The sequence below is a fragment of the Glycine max genome, chromosome 19 (assembly GCF_000004515.6).
Source record: "Glycine max cultivar Williams 82 chromosome 19, Glycine_max_v4.0, whole genome shotgun sequence".
Lineage (NCBI taxonomy): Eukaryota > Viridiplantae > Streptophyta > Magnoliopsida > Fabales > Fabaceae > Glycine > Glycine max.
The window spans coordinates 50,240,642-50,253,733 of record NC_038255.2 but is presented as its reverse complement, the minus strand read 5'-3'; the positions used below and the strand labels follow the sequence as shown (position 1 = coordinate 50,253,733).

General features: G+C 37.2%; 2 protein-coding genes across 2 annotated transcripts; both read right to left on the bottom strand.

Annotated features, from left to right (window-relative positions):
• Positions 1-108: 108 nt before the first annotated feature.
• On the bottom strand, positions 109-3,305 carry LOC100791444 (subtilisin-like protease SBT3). The gene has a single exon (XM_003553724.5). It carries the CDS (start codon positions 2,542-2,544, stop codon positions 253-255), a length of 2,292 nt encoding a protein of 763 aa, XP_003553772.1. The 5' UTR covers positions 2,545-3,305; the 3' UTR covers positions 109-252.
• A 1,158-nt stretch (positions 3,306-4,463) lies between these two features.
• Positions 4,464-9,883, bottom strand: LOC100778655 (uncharacterized). The gene is made up of 2 exons (XM_003554692.5): positions 9,631-9,883; positions 4,464-6,533 (listed from the first exon to the last, which is right to left on the bottom strand). The coding sequence occupies exon 2, from the start codon at positions 6,397-6,399 to the stop codon at positions 4,600-4,602; it is 1,800 nt and encodes a 599-aa protein (XP_003554740.1). The 5' UTR covers positions 6,400-6,533; positions 9,631-9,883; the 3' UTR covers positions 4,464-4,599.
• Positions 9,884-13,092: the final 3,209 nt, after the last annotated feature.

The window sequence follows — 13,092 nt, the reverse complement described above, 5'->3', positions numbered from 1 at the left end:
GTTAATGTTATTGATTTGGTACACTTAAATGAAGTTTATTTGTTATTTTTTTAAAAGGAGAAAAAAAAAACTCTACGCACATGCATGCTATATCATCACTCATTTAAATACTAATTAAATAAGTCTTTTATTTAATTATATGAAAGATAATAACGATAATCAATGATATTCCTTCCAGTAAAGAAAGATAATCAATGATATATTGATATTCAAGGGAAGAGTAGATGATAAGCAGAATAGAAGGTGAAGAAGTTAAATCCGAGTTTGGAAGTTGAAGGCAACGTTCCTAGGTACCAGTACAACGGGACTCCTAACAAGATGCCTTCCAGTTTCTTCAACCCATTGGAGTGAACCAAAAGCCACATCATAGTCCTTGTCCATTTGAGACTTGAAGCTCAAAGTGAATTTCCGTTTCTCATGTTTATTCTTGAAGACCAGCCTATTGGGAGATACGGAGATTGCAGTGCCATTGTAGGAGCTCACTCGAGCAGTGTAAACAGCCGGACCATCTCCAACGTAAGTCACAATCCTCCGGAATTTTGTCTCCACTTTCACACTCTTGTCAGCATAGAAAGCCACGAAAGAAGGATAATTGAGGTCATAGGATGCTCTGGAGCAATTAGAGTAGGCCTTTGATCTAGTAATGGCCATGATTTGGGCCTGGGTCAAATTCATCGCACAGAGGAGGTTAACATAGTCTTGAGGGCTGGCATCATAAACCAAGCCCGGGTCAAGGGCCCGGTTAGGGTCAATAAGGCCAGCCCCCATGGCTAGAGGAGAAGCCCGTTGAGGCCAGTCTCCGCTTTCCTCAATGGGCTTTCCGGTGTTATCCAGTGGGTTAGCCGTGGTAGTCAACGCAGACCTAATAGCAGAAGCACTCCATTCAGGATGTGCATTCTTCAACAGAGCCACCACCCCGGAAGCATGAGGGCAGGCCATCGACGTTCCCGACATCAAATTGTATTCAGTATTTAAAACCACATTTGGGCCAATTCGGGCCGCGGGCACATCCGGAATCCAAGCGGCCAAAATGGACGAGCCAGGGGCCACGACGTCGGGCTTCAATACCCACGGGCACTCCGAAGACGGGCCTCTGGAACTGTAACTGGCCACCGTGGGAGCCCGTTTGGGTCCAAGGTAGGTTTCTTGAAACTTTATAGTCGCGGAAGCGCGTGGAGTCCCTCGTGCATATTTGATCACATTTTCCCCATCCCGAGGGCTAATGACAAGGCCGGGACACGTCATTTTTCTCCGTTCAAACACTTTGGGATCGCTTGATATAAACACCGCTCCGTACACTCCAGACAAAGTCACGTGCTCCATCTGTTCGTTAAGGTTAACATCGGCAGAATCGCATATGACCACGCCCCCTCGCGCCACACGTGACAGGAGTTGTGAAGAGTCACACGCCGAAACGTTCTTATGGTAAACCAGAGGAAGGCCGTTGACCGTGGCACTCGCTGGGAACAGTGTCCACCCCGAAAACCTCTTCCCGTTCCCCAGAATTAACGTCCCCCCGAAAACACGTTCTGTGTTGCTCGCTCCAACCGTCAAAACCCACGGAATCCCGTTATGTAAGGTCCCCAGTAACGGGCCTGCGTTCCCCGCTGAAGCTGAAACCACAACTCCTTTTTCCATAGCTGAGAATGCGGCTATGGCTACAGGATCCTCATACAAGGGCGCCATGTTCAACCCCATTGAGATTGAAATCACGTCCACTCCGTCGGCGATGGCTTTGTCCAAACCTGCTAGGATGTCGGAGGCGTAGACTTCTTGTGCCCACGCAACCTTGTACACGGCAATTTTAGCACGTGGCGCAATTCCTCTGGCTGTGCCCTTAGCGTAACCGAAATACGAGGCCCCGTTCACGTAGTTTCCTGCCACCGTGGATGCAGTGTGGGTCCCGTGTCCCACGGTGTCTCTAACTGAGTCGGCTCCAATTTTGGTAGCGTCAGCTTGGTGCGCTGCGAGAAGACCTTTGTTGAAGTAGGTTGCGCCTATGAGTTTGGAGTTACATAGGGAGGAGTCAAAGTTTTGACCACCCTCGCACTTTCCCTTCCATTTCGGAGGAGTTTGAGTTTCCATTCCATGGTCTTTGAAGCTTTCGCTCTCAGGCCAGATTCCGGAATCGATGACGCCAACGACGACGTTTTGGGCGTAGTTGGAAGCAGGCCAGAGGCCATGGGAGTGGTTGAGAGAGAGGAAGGTGTAAGACTGGGTGGTGTCCAGCGTGGTTTCTCTGTCTCTGTATGCTGAGATGAAACCTGGGGTTTGTTTTAGAGTCTCCAATTGTTCTTGTGATAAGGAAACGCTGAAGCCGTGAAGTGCATTGTCGTAAGAGTACAAAATGGAAGGAGTGGCAGCAGAGTCGATAAGGGTGGATGAATACCAGTTATGGTAGGAGGTGAAAACTTTGGGCATGTGAGACTTGTCCATGTGGACTATATACGTAGCTTTTGAGTTGCATAGGCATAGCACGGGTAAGAAGGACCAGATCGAGAGGATGATAATAATATTGATGTGTGATGAACAAAATAAGTTCATGCTCTTCCACTGATATGCACGTGAATGAGGAGTCTTAAGAGTTAGTTACTCACAATTGATGTTTTGAACCAAAACAAATTTCTGAGTGATGGATGAAAGAATGAATGTACATAACGTGTCATCGATTTCTTTCCATTTCATTTTATTTATATACATAAGATGAGTGAAGATTATTTGCCTTTGATTCGTGATAAATAACACTATTCTTTACTTCTGTATGGTAGGTGCATGCATGGTCATTGGTAAGTACCAGGAAGTAGGAACTGTTTTTACGGAAGAAAAGGGTGCACGCATCAATGATTTAACCAAAGGCCGCCGGCTTAATCAATATTCAATAATGATTAGATGCAGTGCTACGTATGAACCAGAAGCTCAATGCATCTACTGTATGCGAAAAAGTCATGCATTGCTTTCATGTAATCTCACTTATTCTAAAGGTCAGAAGAATCATTATTTATTAATTACTATTGGTGATTAGTAATAACGCTCTTCATAATTTGAAAGAGATAAAGCAATTCATATGGACGGTTGGAGAGAGGTGACTGAACCAAGGAAGCATGGAGGGATATAGCTAATAGCAAGTGTTGCTAGGCACCACAATAAAGCTTTACTTGGAAAGCTGGTTTGGAATATTTTAAAATCTTCTAACCATCTCTGGGCCTCGGTGTTAAATGCTAAATACATATATACACGGAGATATTTTTATGACTACTCACTCTAGAGAGAGGATCGCCAACTTGGGGAATGTCATAATAAATTTTCTCATTTGATAATGGCTGTCCTACTACTACTAATAAAAATTGATACCAAAGTGAACATGATTCTATTGATATGCAATAAATTAGTTACTGGAAATATATATGATGAACAGTAACTAATTTATGATCATTGTTTGTTAATGTCAAAGGTTAAAACGCCTGTTATTTAATATTTCAAAAATTAAAATCATATTTTTATACTTTTAATTACTCCATTAATTTACTGCGAGTCATTTCTATTCATTTAAAGACAACTATCCAAACTTATCAGGCTGACATATTTATGTTAACCTGCGATCACATCTTCTGAGGAATGCCTTGTCCTTTTTTCAATTTGACAGCAACATGCTCTTGATTGCCCTAATGAATACAAAAAATGAACAAATTAAATGTCTAAGATTTGATGATAGGAACATGGAATGTCACCGTTGTAATTGTGTGGCTTTAGTATTCAATTCTACTATCGTGTTGAGTTTCTTCTTACTCGGGCCCTTGACTTTCATAACTGACCCTTGAACAATCACAGAACGAAGTCTGACCAGTAATAAATTGATAATTAATGCCCTTGCTTCCAAAACAGGTGCATTTCAATGCATGCAGACTTGAAAATTAAAATTTGGAAAACCTGCATTAGGTAGAAGCAACAATTTATCCAACCATTATGAAAGCAAACAACAAAATCGGGGAAAAAAAAATCTAGGGATGCAATGGGCAAATACTGCCAAGAACTGGCCCGACGGGCAACAATTAGAAGCAAATGTCTGGTTACATCTTCCATTCACCTGTCGTAATAAATACTCCAAATAAATAAGATCCTCCAAGCATCTGTGCCTTTCTCATGTAACGCCATTTGAAAATGCTTTTCTTGACTTTATCATTTCTCTATAGTCAAGTTCATAAAAAACACAATCAAGAAAGGCATGTACTATTCCTAGACATGACTAAGAACTAAAATTGAAAGACCTGAAAAACAAGCAGCATTTTGAGGAATGATGATATGCCAGTCCAAGTTATTTTGCCCAACTTCAAATCATTATGAAAATTATGATACAATATCCAGAACAGAGACAAACCGGCAAGGCAATTTTCTGACATTAACCAATTATTAAGTAAAACGAGAAAACAGCCATGCAGACAGCCCGCTACCATTTGATGAGAACCTTGGCAAAAACTAATGGATTCTTATTTTGTCATTGACTTGTTCAGAATACATTTAAATTACAATACAAACACAACATTCGATCTATTGCTTATATGTCCCTGAAACAAAAGATATTTTAACAAGTAAACAAATTTTTCAAATGGGCATTGTGCATTTCTTTTGAGAATGTCCTAACATATGACAGCGACCACATTGAACAACTCTTTTGGGACGCTTAAAGTTCTCCACTCGTAGAACCTTCTTTTTAGGCCTTCCAGGCGGCCGGCGAGTCTTTGGTGGGCGAATTATGATATCAACCCTTGCACCTCCTCCGCCTTCTGCTCCTTCTCCCTGATCTCTCCACTGGCTCTTATCTGGTATAGGATTAATCATCTGTGAATAAGTCATTCTGTAACTTTGTACAGTGAAGCATGGTTCAGCAAACATGTGGGCATTGTGCCCACAAGAAATAAGTGCAGCAGCAGCATGGGCACAAGGTAAGCCATACAACTGCCAACGGCGACAAGAGCACTCACGACTCCGTATATCCACAATATTGGTCCTCTCAGTTGACACAATTTCAAACTCAACTTCATTTGCCCGGAGCACTTGATAGCAATGAGCATCAGCAATTGCTTCCATAATCCGCTTCTCAGCAGATGGTACAAGAATTGACGTCCACGTCATGCCCATATCCTGCCGATCATTAAACCAAGATACCATCTGCTGGCGGATGTGTTCCATCATCTGTACTACAGGGAGCTCATGACATTCAAGGGCCCAGTTATACAATAATTCTGTTACCCCAAGTGTGAAATGGCCATATCGAACACTGTCAAAGTATGCCACCGCCCAAAGATAGGGAGGAAATTGTTGAAACCATGATATGACATCTTGTGAAATTTCCATCATCTCGGTGATCTTGCTTTCAAATTCAGCAGCAGTGAGCGCATAAACAGCATTCCAAAAGATGTTTACCAACTTTGTATTTTTAAATGTATCACGAAAATTTTCACTAACATAACGCAGACAGAAACCATGTGAAGCAGTAGGAAAATGTGTTTCTACGGCCTCCACCAAGCCTCTTTGCCTTTCAGACAATATTGTCAGTCTAGGCATGTTGTCTGTGTTTACTCCTAGAAGTTTCCGCAATTCTGACATGAACCACATCCAGTTTTCATCACTTTCAGCATCAACAACAGCTATAGCCAAAGGAAACAAAGCATCATCAGCATCAACAGCTGCAGCACAGAGCAATGTACCTAGGTATTTTCCTTTAAGATGTGCTCTGTCAAGTTCTAAAAGTGGCCTACAAGCATTTATAAACCCATAAATTGATGCACGATAAGAAATAAACAGTCGTTGAAAATAATTTTCTTGTCCAGTGGCAACAACAGATGCAATGCTACCAGGGTTGGTTTTCCTTATTTGTTCACAATAAGCAGGGAGAAGACGGTAACCCTCTTCAAATGTTCCATGAAGTGCAGCCATGCTACGCTCCTTCCCCCGCCAGGCTTGCATGTAAGAAACAGCAATTCCATGCTGATCACGAATATCTTGCAGTATTTCCCTTGGTTTGTATTGTGGATTATCTCGAATGCGTGCTTCAACAGATCTTGCAACCCAACCTACTGATGCCTGCTGATGATGAAGGTTCTGAACTCCCTCACAAGTATGCTCTCCATGCAGAGTTCTTACGGTAAAAGTTGGAACACCGGGACACTTTGCTACATGGACACGCCATGGACACCCTTCTTTGGAGCATTTTGCTATAAATCGACTGCGATCTGACTTAACTATCCGAAGATCAAAATGCATAGCAATGGCAATATCTTTCATTGTTCTTCGACAGGTTTCCACATCTGGAAACTCTTGCCCAATGACTAAAGGCTGCTCTGCTACAGTAACAGTACTAACAGATGTGTTGTTATCTAAAACTAAAGAATGATTAGCCATATATCCACCAAAACAAGGAAAGATCAATGTTATCTGACTCTAAGGTTTTCCATCATGTTTATGAATTATCAAGGGCTTCCAAGGATAGGAATTGAAAATTGTCATCATATCAAACTTCCAGCCAATTACAGACTCTGCAATACATAACAGAAGGAATGGTTAAATTCTATAAACAGTTCAGAACAGAAAGTTATTGAAACAAAATGGAAATTTGAGATCATTGTACAAGTAAAGAACATACAAACTGTAAACAAACGGGGAGTTGCAGAAGTACAACATTCACCTCTAGCATAAAATCAATAAGTTCTTCCATAAATAGAAGTTCAAATTTTGTAAGAAACCCAAGTAACATAATTTGAACTAAGCATTTTTTTCATGAAATAAAATTAGGAAGAGGAGATGCCAGGATGGTGCCTTAGTCCAAGATAGGGTGATAACTGCGAAATTTAGGATTAATTGACAGTCAAATCAGACAAGAATTGTTAGATTTCCTCTACTTTCCTGTTTGTTTTTAAGAGAATAATGAGGATTTTCATATCATTTTAATTCTTGACCAACAGGATTCAAAAGAAGGAAAATTACAAGCATTTTAGAGAAAAATTGAAGAAAAAAAAAAGCCTTGAAGAAAAAGTTGAAGTTGGGACATCTCGCTTAACGTGCAAGACAAGCCCAACGCGACGCCTCGCTCAACGGTCAGTCCAAACTTAGCACGAAGAAGACCCACGAAGAACATGAAGGCGTGCTTAGCGCGAATCCCGCGCTAAGCGTGTGATCACCGTCATACTCACTAAGCCCAAGATGTCGCGCTTAGCGCGAAGTCGTGTTAATTTTAAACTAACTCAGGCCTATAAAAGGAATAGGAAGCAAAGGAGAAAGACACACCGAGACTCAGAGCTCTCGACTGAATACATCCAAAACCTGAGCATCTCAACTAGGGGAAACCCTCATCTCTAGAGCTATTCATCCCCTCTCTCTCCATCCCTATTCTTCTTTTATCCCCATTAACCCCTAAAGTGTAATCTCTCATGCCAATGATAGGCTAAACCCCATTGTTGAAAGCCTAACGGCCAAACTCTTGCAATGTAATTCTTTACCTACTATCTATTTAATGCAATTCCAGTTCTTATTGTTCCTTTTTTGTGTTTATTGTTATTGATTGTGGTCTGATCACCCATACTCATGCATCTGTTTAGGATTTAGGCATTGGAAAGTACTTATTTTCTAAAGAACTCGAAAAAGACATCTAAATGAATCATGTCTAGGAATAGAATGATTTTTGTTTGGCCTATACATGCATCTCTATTCTTAATGCAATTTCACTTGAGGAATCAGGGTTAGAGTAGTAGATGTGGATAAAAACTGGAATAATATTAGATAGAGAAAAATTATTAACATTACATCACAAGTAGTTTGGTAGTTTGATATGCTAGACCCCAACACATTTGCAGTCTAAATTAATCCTAGCATTTAAAAAGTGTTCGTCTTTTGTCTTACTCAATTGCAATTTTTACAGTTTCAATGACTTTACTTTACTTTTTACTCATCATCCCTTCTCTTCAATTAATTGCTTGAAAATTGGATATGAACCAATCTAAGTACAAACAAAGTCCCTTTGAACTCGACACTCAGTCTTCCATTTTACTTTACTACTTGTGATAATTTGGTGCATTTGTCAATCGTTTAACATAGGGAAAGCCCTTGAACTCAAAGAGCACTTATAGATAACTTACATTTACCTAATATCAAGGAAATAAGGGGGAGCTTGAGTCTATAAACTATGAAATACAAGACTTTGTCTTACTCCACTAGACCAATCCCTTGGATTTGAACTAAGGATTTCTTTAGTAAGGAAAGGCAATTGCTTTGGTTAATTTAATTACAATCATTACGATTTCAAGTTATTGTAAAATCTCCTATGCGAGAGTCTGTATAACTCAATACATAGAAAAAATTACACAAAAATAATTAGATGATTCTAGTTCTCCATCCCTTTAACTTAATGTTGTAAACTTGGAAGCCTTTTATTTCACTTTCTTAATTTTAATTAGATAGACAATGAAAATAATATATTTAAGGAGCCAGGGGATGAGGATTGAAATCAAGCATTACATTAATAATATAATTGCAGGATTATGGCTAAATTATGCTTAATGCCATAATCAAAATTCAGAATTTGGTCTGTCAGATCTAATGGTTTTAGGTGAAGAAAGAGCTTTGTCACAGCAACCATATAAAAGGGATAACTTTAATCCTTGGTAGTTTCTATGGAACTTGTTCAACTACATGTATCCACAAGCTGCATTTATAGTTGCAGATTCCTATAACTTATCCACCACCATCTAACTGGTCATAGCCCACGGAAAATCCACATTTCAGAAGAATATCACTCTTCAGTATTCCATTTTTGCCAACATGACCTTGCCTAAACTTCCCAAATGGTTAATTGGTCCTGCACACAATTCCAGTGATTAATTTGTCAAAACTGTTGCCCGCACAGGACAGCTTCATTGTGTTTGTTTTCTTAGGAATAGTTAAACACAGATCATATTCTCACTCAGGAAATATAGGAGGACATCACAGTAACTGCAAGTTCATTTAAAAAGAACAAAAACCTAGTGACCTCCAAATCTCCAATCAGTCTAACCCCCTCTCGCAGGCATTAAAACAAAGAACGCTTTCATCTTTCTACTTAGCAGTAGTAACTGCGCCTATTTTGATTCAGAAACATGTGAGGGTTTTCTTTTGAAGAAGCAAGAAAGCAGCATAAAACCCACGCACAACATAGTCTTATGATAATATATTTGAGGGATTCATATTCAAGCTTCAAGCCAAGGGGTCACACTCACGGAACGAGGACCACATTGCTCACTTAGGTCATACACCAAATTCAAACCACGACCGTAACTGTTAACACTCCCTTCGGATCCAACAATTTGCAATCTGGAAATTTCAATTTCTGAATCGTTAATCTAAATTTCGTAAACTAAGAGGTCGGATTTCCCTTGGCAAGGCAATTCAGAGAACGCGACCAACATACACACACATGTGAATTCTATAAAAATTGATTTTGGTTTTTGGCACAAAGGAAATCCAAACATCCAGAAACTTGTACGAGAAAGCTAATTGGGAACATGATGCAAAACAAGAGGTGGAGGAAGAGACTTGAGCTGAAAACATGTGTAAACAATTATTGGGAGAGAAAAAAAACAGAGAGAGAAAGAGATAGAGCACCTTAGTTTAGACACACACAGTTGTTGGTGTTTGAAAGTGACTGTTTGTGCTTACAGTTGTTGCTGCTCTTCCTCCTCTTCCTCGTAGTTCTCTAGCTTCGGTTTCTTGAATTTGAGGGGATGGTGGACCTTAGTAAAACAAACTTCTGGTTTTTTTTGTTCTTCTCTGCTTTTGTTTTTTCTTTTTTCTTTTCCTTTAATTTACGTTTCGGTAGTACAAATTTGCTAAAATGTTTTTATCTGAGATTTTTCTATTTCACGTCCTACCTTACATAATAACCCATTTTTATATGATCCATCAATAATATGTTAACTCATTACCCGTGAATAAAGTAGTACAGTACTATCTATCAAAGTGAGTAAAGAAAAAAAATACTCCCTCCCCCGTTACTATTTAATTATTTATAAGATTTAAATTTAAAATAACATTAATTCTTTTATACAAGATCTAGTCTATAATATTTTTTATATCAATTATTTTTACACTATAATATTCTTGGGAAAAAATTTATTTTTCAAAAATCATGAATTAAGAAACTTAGTTTCCTGATATCAAATTTTAAAAAAAAAATAACATTCTTAAGAAATAATATTTTTTTCAAAATATTTTTTAATCAATTTCTCACATAAACTTTCCCACAAATAATTAGTAACGTATATTTTTAAAAATATCCAAAAGAACATGTATATTTACGTATAATAGAAAAAGAATACTAATTGGGACTTTCTATTGGTAGAAAAAAGAAGATAATACTCTCTATAAGTTCGATCCAGAGTATACTTTCATCCACTGATTAAATAAATAATTATCAGAAACAAAATAATCCTTTAATTTTTGGAAACCCCCATTTATTTTACTTACACAAAAAAGACTAGGATAAGAACGAAAAAAAAGTGATCCCCATTTTTTTTTTGTCCTATATCCATATTTATGGAGACAGAATTCATGTCATAATTTAAAAAATTGAACATGTATAATTTTTTTTCGTAATAAAAAATAATGAGAGAGTTATTGATAATTTGAAAATAATATTTTATTGAAGAATTAAGTTAATAAGTTATTACTCAACAAATTTGAATTTGAATTTTTTAAAGGATGAGATCAATTTAGAAGTACTTTTTGTATTTTTTATTTATTTAAAGAAATGTTAAAATGTATTTTATTTTTTCTTTATTAAATGTATTTATTTTAAAAATTGTTTATTTAGGTAGAGTTTAGTTTGCCGGTTAATTTTTTATTACAATAAAATATCATCTTACTTTATTAAATTATTTAATGTGATAAAAATATTTCATACCTCTTTGAATCTTATAAAACTTATCTTAAGATTTTAATGGTCAACCAAATAAATTTCATTTATTCTTAGAAAACAATTTTTTAGCATAAAAAAATTTACCCCCGAAACACTCCCTTAATTAAAAATAAAAAAGAGAGAAAGAAAGAGAATATACATAGACATGACAATGGGGCAGGACAGATACAGGTATTGTTTCCTCAATCCCTTACTCCCACCCCCAACATATTTTCATACCCGTACCCGATACCTGATAGGTTAAAGTTTATTATCTCATCCTCATACCGGTCGAGTATCGGGTATTCTCGATCCCATCCCATATACAATTCAAATTAGAAAAATATTAAAAATTTAATTTAAAAAAATAATAAATTGATTGTCAAACATTATTTTTAACCACTTATATATCTATAAATTTATTATAGCGCACGTGTCTACAAAAATCGTTAAGAAAATAATATTAAATTATGTAAAAATTCTAAAATAAAATTAACTAGTAATAAAAATTCTATCTTTTTTTATTAAATTATGCAAAAATTTTAAAGATGTTAAGTGGCTGGGCGGGTTTGGGTTCAGGTAGGGACGAATCTAATAATCTCATACCCGTATCCCGACTTTTGATTATAGGGGAAAATCCAAACCCGAACCCATATCTGGTCAATTCGGATATTATCCATCAAAATCGGGACGGATTCGGGTGGATACTCACTAGTATGAATTTTCTTGTCATGTCTAAACATATAGACTAAAAGTTGAAAGAGAGAGATAAATATTAATGACAATGATATTTTTGTAAAAAAAATTATAAATTTAACATAAATTCATTGATATCAACTAAATTAATTACTTTTTAAAAATCTTGATGAATTAAGTAATTAGGTATTGTAAACTCATACATAAATAACAATAATTAACTGATAAAGAAAATTAGTTGAAATTATTTAATTTTACCAATCTTAAATAAAAATAAGGATATTTCTAAAATTTTCTTCACTAAAATTTAATATCATGAATAAAATAGAATTTTTGAAAATAGTTATAATTAAATAAAAAAATAAATTTTAGGAATGATATTATTAAATAGAGATAAATTATATTATTTTTCTATAAACTATATTATTTTTAATTTCTTATGACATTGTCAACTGTTGTAAAGGATTAAACTTTAGATGGGTTGTTAAATTGAAAAATTGTTTTGACGCTAAAAGAAGAAAGAGGAGTTAAATAAAGATATTTTAATCTGAATATATAGCAATTACTTATTTCTTAATACGTGTATATCAATAAATAAGAAAAGGAATTTTACTAACTTTGAAAAAAAATCATTCTTCATTTGTTACTTTACTCTATTACCTTTTTACGCTAAAAAAAAATAAAATAACTAGTACCATTTTATAAATTAATTTAAGACTAAAAAAAAAGAATCTGAATGACTAAAGTAGAGATGATTCTAGACCAGGCGAGTGGGCGTGCTTATTTGAATTGCTACAGCAAGCAAAAGAAAGTGGAGAAAGAAGAAACAAGTCTCTCATCCAGAAAACGCGGCTCAATAATATCCCTGGAACAATCTTCTCCTCCGACCCTCAACCACTCCTTTGCTTAAACACAAGCTATGCTCCCTACAATGTTTTTGCAGACAACGGCTAACGTGGACTGGTTATATATGTGAGATCAATCTCACCCATACAGTTATTAGATTTTTATTCTTTCTTTCTCTGTCTCTGTCCTCTAAGGACAGGCTGGGTGCATGTCCCTCGCCGCATTCTCCTTGCTGGCACGCCGTTGCCGGACGTGAAACACCTCGACTACTCCATCGACGTCCAGTACGAAAGTCGTCTCGAGATCAGTGCCACCGCCTTTGCCATTGCCTTTCTGATCCTCACGGCTTCAGTCGTCTCCCATCACAACGCATCAACCTTGATTTTGGTCGCCATGCCGATGCATCCACGTTCCTCGCTGTTCAGCTGCGTCCGCAACGGCGGCTTCGACCACCCACCGCCGCCGCGGAGTCTGGTTGAGAGGCATAGGTATTCACTGATTACATGATGGTATAATACTATATGTTAATTAGCAACAGTATGATCGTTGGTGCCTCCAAGATAACTCAGAACGATAAAATTGCTCGGTTCCCCCGACCACCACCCCCTCTATTCCATCAATGTTCTTTG